The sequence below is a fragment of the Nicotiana sylvestris genome, chromosome 6, assembly GCF_000393655.2.
Source record: "Nicotiana sylvestris chromosome 6, ASM39365v2, whole genome shotgun sequence".
Taxonomy (NCBI): Eukaryota; Viridiplantae; Streptophyta; class Magnoliopsida; order Solanales; family Solanaceae; genus Nicotiana; species Nicotiana sylvestris.
In genome coordinates, this window is record NC_091062.1 from 189,967,576 (window position 1) to 189,978,046 (window position 10,471).

Sequence of the window (10,471 nt, forward strand, 5' to 3'; positions counted from 1 at the left end):
AGATCTATTGACCAAATAATAAGTTGTATTGATTTCTTCAGCCCAAAAATCCTTGCTAACATATGAGTGTGAAAGCATGCTTCGTGCCCTATCACAAAGCGTTCTGTTCATATGTTTTGCAACACCATTTTATTGCGGTGTTCAAACACAAGTGTGGTGGCTCGCTATGCCCTCTCTACTGCAGAAATTATCGAACTCAGATTGCAAAATTCTAACCCATTGTCAGTTCGAAGACGCTTAACTTTTCTTTCCATCTGCCTCTCAACCATCATCTTCCATTTAACAAATATCGAAAATGCCTCATCTTTTTTATTTTCAGAAAATACACCCACACCATCCTTGAATAATCATCAATCAAAGCCATAAAATACCTGGCACCACTCTTGGATGGAACTCTGTTTGGACCCCACAAGTCTGAATGTATATAATCTAACTTGTCTCTAATCTTATGCTCGGCCTTCTTGCTAAACTTTACCCTTATCTGTTTACCAAACATGCAGTGCTTACAAAAATTTAAAACTTAATTTTTGTACCCATTGAACAAATTCTGCTTACTCAACAAAGACAATCCATTATCACTCATATGGCCAAGTCTCAAGTGCCACAACTGAGACTGATTTAGATCACTTTTCCAAGAAGCTACAACAACTTCCCTTTCAACTACACTAGCATGAAGATGATACAATTTAGAATATACCCTCATGAGTACCATGGATCCTTTACATACTTTAAGTATTCCATTCTCAGAGTAAAATTTATACCCTTGATCATCCAAAGACAAAAGAGAAATCAAATTTCTCTTTATCCGAGGAACATGCCAACACTCAATGTTTCTGATAATTCCATCGAACATTCTCAATCTGATGTTACCAATCCCCTCTACTGGTAATGGATTATCATCTCCCATGTAGACAGTCCCACTGATCTACTTGTAAGATGCAAACCAATTCTTATGTGGACACATGTGAAAAGTAGCACCAGAATAAAAAACCCAGGAATTCTACCCATGACAAGAACTCACGGCACAACCTTCCCCTACATAATCACTATCATCAGAATTATTGCCAGTGTCAACAACATTTCCGAATTATCTCTTTTCTGCTTTCCTCTTTTCTATTTCAACTCGGGACAATCTCTCTTGTAGTGACCTTGCTCCCCGCACTCATAGCAGTTCTGCTTCCTTACTCTAGACTTTGATCTGGCGGTTGACATTTTCCTGTTAAAGTCTGTTTGTTGTGTTCTTCCTCTACTCACAAGACCCTCACCCTCAATTCTGCTATCCGAAAAGCTCTTTTTCAACTCTTTAAATTTTAGAGCATTACTAAACTTTTCGAGTGAAATATTGTCTTTCCCATGCATCAGCATATCAGCAAATGTATCATAAGATGGTAGTAAAGAACATAATACAATCAAGTCCTGATCCTCACTCTCAATTTTGATATCCACATTTTTCAGGTCCATTATAATTGAATTAAACTCATCAAGGTGAGTTTTAACAGGTGTACCTTCGTTCATACGGAGATAGTATAACCTCTTTTTCAAGTAGAGGCGGTTTGTCAGCGATTTCTTAGAATATAGATCTTCCAGCTTCCTCCATGCTATTGCTGCACAAGTTTCTTCAGCAATTTTCCAAAGAACGCTATTTGTAACGCTTATGAAGATCGCACTCAAAGCCTTCTCCTTTAGGTCTGCCTTCTCTGTCTCTTTCATCTCTTCAGGAAAATCCTTATCAATTGCCTTCCATAACCCTTGTAACACCAAGGACGATTTCATCCTAATCTTCCATAGACTGAAACTAGAACCCCCGTCAAATTTCTCTAATTCGTACTTTGTTGAAGATGAAGAGGACATCTTGCCCTACATTATATGTAGAAACCCGAACTTTACTCTGATACCAATTGTTGTGGAAGATCATGGGTTAACTAGCACATAATCACACACAAAACAAATAGAGAAGAATAATCAACAAAAGGATTTAACAATGTTCGGCTAAGCCTAATCCTCGGGGCAAAACCAGAGAGAGTTTTCTATTATGAAAGAGAAGAAAAACACAGTACAATCTTTAGAATCCCCAACTATAACCCCTATATATAGATCCCAAAAAGGTCCCAAACCTATAAGAGAAAGGTTTCCCAATTTGATAAGGATTATAACTTTTTCTTTCCCAAATCTATTAGGACAATGAATTTTTTAAACCTATAGGGATTATGGGTTTCCTAAAAATACAAGGAAATAATTCAAGCCACAAAATAACAGAGCATAATTAAGTTGTTTGTCCTGGTAAAAGAACGTTCAGCTATCTTTCAAAAATATTTGTGTGTCTGTGTGTGTGAGATTTTGTAGGACCTGAGTGCCGCGAGGCTGAAACTTTTTTCGAAAAAGTATAATTATACAAATGTGCACAACTTGTTACCAAAATAATAAAAATAATAATAATCATAACTAATGCGTGATACTCCCGTTTTTTAACTTAAAATCTTTAATCCACATTTGTAGACAATATATTTATTTATCCGTAAAATGATACATTTAAATTTGTTATGTGGTTTATAAACAAGCAAACCAATTTGATCCAAAAATGATAAATAATAAGATTAAAGACAAGACTTGGCGTAAAGATTACAGGAAATGGCAGATTTGGCTCCAGGAGCGATGCCTCCAAGGATAGAAGTAATAACAATATAAAGCAGAAAGTAAAGTTGTATTATTTAGCTTGAGAATGGAATGTAGCATAAGTTTTTCCAAAGATTTCGTATTTCTGCAATGGTTATTGAAGTCACTATTTATAACTATACTTAGGAAACAAGATCCTAGGATCTAGTCCCTCCTAAATGACAATAAAGAGAGTCATTGATGAATGTGTAACGGCAGTCCATGAATAACAAAATTCTTTGCACGGCTGCCTATTGAATACTAGGAAATATTCCTCATTAAATGTCATCTGGTGACAAACATTCGACCCGCTCTCATTGATTATGCATCCTTAGGGGTCAATCCCGATACCAACTGCAGCTGTTGTCTCCGGTCTTTAGTTCTTATTCGATTTGTCTTCTGCCTATCTCCGGTTTCCACATGTCACACTACCATTTGATCGTTTAATATTAACCAATTTTACGTGTTGAAATCCTAATGACACAGTTCATTTACCAAATTGCTTGGACATTTGCTCTGTAATAGTTGTACCCATTTTGAGTTACCAAGAAAGTCAATTGCCAAATTGGCATAATGTTTGAAACGTGCAAGGAAATAATTTCTCTTCTAAAACATCTTTTTCACTAATCTAACTCATCTGCATATAAAAGCACAAACTTATCTAGGTTCAATTTACTTTGTAAGTTTGCCAATTAAGTTAATTTTTTTGGTAGTAATGGTAATAAATTAGAAAAATGACTCGAAGCAAAGAAACCACTTACCTTTGCTCTTTTTTGTTTTTTGAGCTTTATGACGCGCTCATGAAATAGCTTATGACCTAATGAACAATGTCTTTATGTATTCAACAAAATTTAGTGTTATGGCGTCAAGAACTGTATATATGTGTAAAATATAAATAGAGTTAGATATACTCCCTCCGGTTCACAATAAGTGTCTAATTTGCTTTTTTATTTTGGTTCAAAATAAGTGTCCAGTTATATAATCAAAAAGGAATTCAATTTGTTTTTACAAAATAACCCCTATGTACATATCCCTAAAAAAATTTCTTACTCCTCACATTAAATGTTTAATTAGGGGTAGTTTAGTCGTAGTAGGTATTTTTGTATAGAATTTAGTATTTTCTTAATGGGCGTGTTAAAAGCAAATTGGACACTTATTGTGAACCGGAGGGAGTACATTTCAAAACTCACAACGTCTAAATTCTACATAATTTTCAAGATTATATCAGCTAATTAGCATGATGGAGAAATAGTAAAATATATAGACAGATATGGATTCAAGATTTTAAATCAATTGATGCGAAATATATTATTGCTGATTTATAATTTTTCAGAATTATTTTGAAGTCTTTGGATGTTAGATTGGAAAAAGAAAAGTAGAATTAAAATGCACACATGTTATTTATCTTATTCAGACAAGGAGAGTGTAGACTAAGAACAAGACATCAAAGTTCTGCCTGGAAATCATCTTGAAAATTACCTTTAAAATAGTAATCTAACCTTGGAAATTAATAATGCAATTATTTTATATATAGTTAAAGTGTGAACACAGATCTAAATAACCCTAATAATAGGGGATTAGGTTAAATATTCGACTTCCAAAAGCATCTCCCTACATGATTGTTGTTTTCTTCTTTTTCAAAAATTTCTTTTTATGGCTGGGGACAAGTCTGTCCGCCTTAATATCTTGAAGTATTATTAGCAAAATGTTGTGTGATTGTTAATTCGGACGTAGCCTCGTGGTAAATAAGGTGGGTGTAAATATTAAAGATCTGAGTCCAAATTCTAACGCGACACAAAAAATACTATAGGGGCAGTTCAGATTGGATATGCGACTTTCGATTTGGATTTTCGCTTTTCGGATTGAAGCAAAGACAATCCAAATAAGTTCGGATTGGATCAAATTTTTTAAGTTCGGTTTCAGATTTATCGGTTTGGATATTATGAATTTTCAATTTTGAGTGTATAAGTTGAGATACTTCTACTTTTTACAAAAATGATCCAAATGAAGTACTCATGTTAAATTGCCGGAACATTCCACTCATTCTTGCCGCAATCATCCTAATATAGTATTCAAGTAATGGAATTATTATATTAAAAAAATAGAATAGAGACATTAATACGACCGATAATAAGTAGCAACAGTAAAATCATGTCCAAATAGAAAGTATTCTAACAATACCTTAATAATTAATATTAAATATATGAGATAATATCAAATGGGTAGGGTATTGAACTTATTAATATTTGTATATGAATAATGGACTAAATATAAAGTATAAAAATTTCGGATTTTCGGATATCCAGAAATCTGAAGTATCAAATCCAATATCCAATCTGAAATCAAAAATTTTAAAAATTAAATCCAAAATTCGATCTATAATCCAAAAATCTAATAAATTCAGATTTCGGATTTACCCAAACTATGTCCACTCCTAAAATACTAAGCTATTTTTTCCTCCATTTAAACTTTAATGGACAGATATAACAAATATAATACTAGTGAAAAATAGCAAATATTCGATGAAACAATTTACATGCACGTAAGCTGGTTCAAACATCATTATTTTAAAAAATATTATTATAACAATAAAAAACAAAAGAAGATCATTTTTGAAAGAATCTTTCTTATTAAAACAAGATAAGGCTGCAAAGCAGAAATATATTATTAAACCCCATAAACTTGATTTTTACTAACCTTTCATCAAATGATTAATCCATCTTTTTCTAAGGTATCTTTCCATGCATGAACTCCATTGCTCCATTTAACTTTTTCCTTGTTCATTTAACTATTTTGAATTAATTAAAAAATTATTAAAGTCCTCTGATTCGTTGGGTCTAGTCAGAATCTCACCAATTGCCAACCTGGGATTTTTTTGACGTCCCCCCTTAATTTAATCATTATTTCATTAAGAAAATAAGTGATTTACGACTTTTTTGTTTAATTGGACTTTTCAGCTCTGTAAAACAGAAGAACAGAAGCTTCTCTTTCTGGTTAATCTATTGAAGATTATCCCCCAAAGAAAACGTGCTATTATAATGGCATCTAATTTGAAAATTATGAACATTTCAAATTTCAGCCAAGACAAAAAAAACTTAAGGTAATTTCTTATAATTTATCTAAGTTTTAGGTGAAGTTACATGGTACACGCAAAATACAACAGGTACTGAGTTAAAGTAGTCGATATGCACGCAAGGTGATTCAAACACCATCATTATAAAAAAAAATATGTACCATCATGATGTTTGATGGGAGGATGTGAAAGTCAAGAATTAGGGTAGAGGGTTAGTAGGTTTTTCTTTTAATATCAATAGTATTAGTATTACGCCCGCTTTCTCTTATTCCGAGATTTCTAGTAGTGCATGTTGTTTGCTTCAGTTACCCTATTTTTCTTGCCGTTGTTACTTCATATTTTTTCTTGCTATTGTTATTGTTTCTTTTTCATACTCCACTATTATATATTTTTTCAGCCTAGCATCTATCGGAAACTGTTCATCTACCTTCACAAGGTAGGGGTAAGATCTGCGATTTTACGTACACACTACCCTCCCCAGACCCCACTCGTAAAATTTCACGTTGTTGTTCATGGTTGACTCCCATCTCACACTAACTTCAGAGTTGTAACAAATTAATCATTTCATATGAGACTTTTAAGCAAAGAAGGACACTAATACAGCTGGTTACAACATAACTAAATAATCATAAATGGTTGGAAATTTTCTGATTTAATCACTGTATAATTTGACACCAACCATAAGCAAATGTTTTGAAGATTTGGGATATATCTTGTCAATTGATATGATTATGTAAAAGAAAACTAATCGACAATGATTTGGAAAATGAAAGCTCGTAATAATATCTCTATTTTTATTGCTTTACAGAGAAATGTATCTTACATGAGGTGCTGTTAAGATTATGCACCCAAATTAACTATTTTTTCCTAATATTATACAGTACATACTACAACTCATCCAAAGTAAAAATTAGAATGCTTAAACCAATTATTGATTACAGTAAGTAGGAAAATAAATCCCTTAAAACTACACTTAATCTTGTCAATTAGTAATTTATGAAGCAGATTTAAACTAAAAATCTCTGCTTATATACAAGCAGTCTCTTTCTCCTGTGGGGTAAATTGTGGTCTTGTGGACAAATGAATGGTGATTACATCTCAATTTTCATGTTAAGACGTCGAATTAGGCGCTGCATTAAAAGAAACAAATGTATTAATCACAAGTTAATTTTTTTCTCATTATCAGCTAGAATTCATAGTATAAGCAGTGCAAGTCCCAGTGACAAATTCAGAATTTAGACGTCGTGAGCTCTAAAATGCATATCTAACTCTATTTATGCTTGTTTTTCAAGCATAGTCAACCCCCGAAATACTGAATTCTGCACTTTCCCATAATTTCTTCCCCCGCCTCCAAAAATAAAATAAAATAAAAAAACAAAAATTTGCTTCCCCTTTTCTTACCAGGAAAAGCTTGTGACTGTAATGTTAAATCCTGGTGGCTAAAACCCATCTGAACAATTGTTTGCAGTTCATCCTCACAGATTGTGTGAAGCTGAATCAAGAAAGTTGACAAAAACTAAATTAGAAAATGCAAATATTTTTACTGTCAAGACATATATATATGAATAGTAATCTGCAGAGTAGTTGAAATAGGTTAATTACCTGAGTAAGATTTTCACAAAATCCATCTAGCGGGAACACTTGTTGGGAAAAAGAGCCATTTGGTTGACATATCTGAAAGAAAAAAAAAAACCCCATAAAATTCAATTAGAATGTAATATAAATGTTACAAGGAAGCCGTTCATTGATTTGCTACGTTGCTCGGATTCTCCGAAAATGTGTTCGGTGCGTGTCAGATCCTTCAAAAGTAGTGCATTTTGAAGGATCCGACATGGGTGCAGCGGCATTTTGGAGAGTCCATCCAACATAGCTGATTTGTCAAAAACTTACATCTTTTGAGAGGAAATTATCTATGTGAAAATCCATTCTTGGGTTCACTGAAGCCAACTTCATGGATAGGAACTACAAAATGTTGCATTAAGAATCACTGATCAATTAAATGAAGAAAAAAGCAATGTCATGGGCCACTTTCATTATATTCTTTATCAGAACCTTGAATTACCTCAACTTGGCGTTGGAGTGACTGTACATAATTTATAATTTCGTCGAGCATTAATGCTTTTCCAGTCACCTGGTAAAAATTGTTTATTTAGGTTAGAATTGGATTTAAAATGGAAGTTAAACCTCCATATGATCTTAAAGAAAATGAGAAACAAAGAAATTAGTGAAGCATTTGGGACAAACCTTATTACAGCCTGGTACAAGATCTTGCAAAAACTTCATTCTTTGACTGATCTTCTCTCTACGAACCTAAGCAAATGGCAAACAAAGCGATCATTAGATAATACTAGAGATGAAAATTTCGCCTCCGACACTAGTAAATAAAAGTAAGCCCCTTCTAACAATTTAAGCTAGCGTTTGAACATAAATTTGGTTGAAACTTGAAAAAAGAGTTTTTAAAGTTATACTGAAGAGTAATTTTTAGAAGTTGAAGTTTCGTTTGGACATACATTTTATTTAGAAAAAAGTTGAAGTATTATGAGTGGAAAAAAATATTTCTCTTAAAAACTGCCCTAACCAGTTTTTGAAAACTACTACAACAACAGCAACAGCAGCAGCAACAACAACAACAACAACAACAACAACAACAACAACAACAAATCCTGAATGTTCCCAATAGGCGAAAACTCAAAAAAAAATCAAAATTTTTCGAAAAACGGATCGTATTCCATGAACAAACGGTGTTTTTAATTTCTTTGAAAAAAACAACCAAAATCTATGGCCAAATGGGAGTTAAGTATTAGTCACACAATTCAACATGACAATAGACTGTGAGAACAATATATGTTAAAAAGATTATCTAAGTTGAATTAAAATGTATCCTCTATAACGGTGACGGTAAGATGATCACACAGTTCAACAAAAAACACAAAAGAAATCAAGAATTTAAGAGGCTTACTCTTTCAGCTAGACTATGACTATCAGTAGCTTGACCTCTTCTTGCTCTAACATGAATCCAATCCTTTGTTGGCTTTTGCTCTTCCTTTCCTTCTTTCTCAGTTTCATCACATTCACTACCATTTGTTTCCTCCATTTTAACTGTTCCATTTTTCTTCCCATTACCTTCTGTTGATTTAGATCTCTTTTCCTTTGTACCATCTTCAGCTTCTTCAGCCCCATTATAGCTCTTTCCTTTTCCTCTTGAAACTGTTTTTCTTTTCCTAGAATTCATTACATTTGAAGTTTTTAACCCCATTTCACCACTTGGGATTTGCTTAGAAATAGAACACTTTTCATTGGAATTGGCATTATTAGGACCTGAATTTTTGCCCAAATCCAAATTTTCAAACATCATTTCCTCCTGTGTTTGGCCTGAATTTTTGTTCTGTAGTACAAGAGAAGGGCTACTCGATATTCTAGATAATTTTACACTTCCCATAGGCTCATTCCTAGATCTATGACTCAATTCTGTCCCAAATTGACTCGTTCTGCCATTAAAACTACAGCTACCAAAATAAGAAAATTTAGCAGCTCTATGTGAAAACTCTGGATTAGCTGAAAATGTAGGAAATTGAGGAAGATTTATTGGAACCGAAATATCAAAATTTGGTATATTATCTCGTAATTTTGGAGGAGAGTTTAAAGGTGTAGTATAACATGAAGTCATAGTGGAATCACTGTTATTAATATGATCATAATTCACAGCATAATCAGTGAGTTGAGGTGAAGGAGAGCTACAAATTGTGCCTAATTTTCCAATTAATTCGTGGAGTGCGAAATTATCGTTGGAATTTATAGAATTGGAGGCAACAGGAGATGAGACCATGGAGCTCAAAGCTGAATCAAATTGGGTGTATTGATCTGAAATGGAGTTTAGTTCATGAGGTGAAAATAGGGAATTTAATGGAATTTTGGGTTCAAATTGGAGGGGTGGTGGAATTCCACCATTAGAGAAGTAGTCTTTGTCCATGAAAATAGATTTAGTTATGGCTGATTTTCTGCTATTTATTCTGTAAATGTGTAGTTATATATAGCTGGAAAAGAGAGAGAAAGGAGGAGATTGGTTAATGTTGGAGAAAGAAGATGCGGAGAGAAAGAAAGAGGGGAAGGAAAATAAAATGGGAGAGACTGAGATTAAATAGGCCAAAAGAAAAAGTTTTTGTTTTGACATTTTTGTATATGAGAATAATCAAATTGGAAAGATGTGATTAGACCGGACATAATGTATTGATATAATCTTAGATAGAAGGAGATGGAGATCGCGGATTAAGACACAAGATTATTAAGTAGCCGAGTATTGTCTCACTTTCCCACGGGGAGGTTTCGCCGCCGTTTGGAGCTCGTCATACCAGTAGTATTAGTACTATTATGGTATTGTTTTATTCTTAGATTTTTATTACTACATGTTGTTTCTTGTACTTAGATTATCTTATTATTTTATTGTTGTTAATGTCTCATTTTTTCAAATGCTTTCCTTATTATTTTCCCATGGTTTCTTTACTATTGGTTTTCTTTTTTAAAACTGCCTTAGAATGTATTTCTTGTGCCGAAAGTCTATCTAAAATAGCCTTTTCACTTCACAAGGTAAGAGTAATGTCTACGTATATACTATCCTTGTAGACCCCATTTTGTGGGATACATTTTAAACTTTAAATTCGCCTCTAACTGCAATTAGATTAAAAAAATCTCTAATAAAAATAAATTTAAATAGAGGAAACAATTGACTCTATAAAGATCTGTTGTCTT

The 10,471-nt window shown here is 33.1% G+C and overlaps 1 protein-coding gene across 1 annotated transcript; it reads right to left on the reverse strand.

Moving 5' to 3' along the window:
- Nucleotides 1–6,499: 6,499 nt before the first annotated feature.
- LOC104222217 (transcription factor bHLH78-like) lies at nucleotides 6,500–9,831 on the reverse strand. Its single transcript, XM_009773418.2, has 7 exons — nucleotides 8,685–9,831; nucleotides 7,970–8,035; nucleotides 7,788–7,856; nucleotides 7,616–7,687; nucleotides 7,328–7,399; nucleotides 7,127–7,217; nucleotides 6,500–6,855 (listed from the first exon to the last, which is right to left on the reverse strand). Exons 1-7 carry the CDS (start codon nucleotides 9,693–9,695, stop codon nucleotides 6,836–6,838), a joined length of 1,401 nt encoding a protein of 466 aa, XP_009771720.1. The 5' UTR covers nucleotides 9,696–9,831; the 3' UTR covers nucleotides 6,500–6,835.
- Between the last annotated feature and the right edge of the window lie 640 nt (nucleotides 9,832–10,471).

Coding starts and splice junctions, on each gene's coding strand:
- LOC104222217 (XM_009773418.2), bottom strand. CDS start 9,695: ATGGACAAAGACTACTTCTCTAATGGTGGAATTCCACCACCCCTCCAA. Junction 7,857..7,969: donor TTGTACCAGGCTGTAATAAG/GTTTGTCCCAAA, acceptor AATTTTTACCAG/GTGACTGGAAAAGCATTAAT. Junction 7,688..7,787: donor CACTCCAACGCCAAGTTGAG/GTAATTCAAGGT, acceptor AACATTTTGTAG/TTCCTATCCATGAAGTTGGC.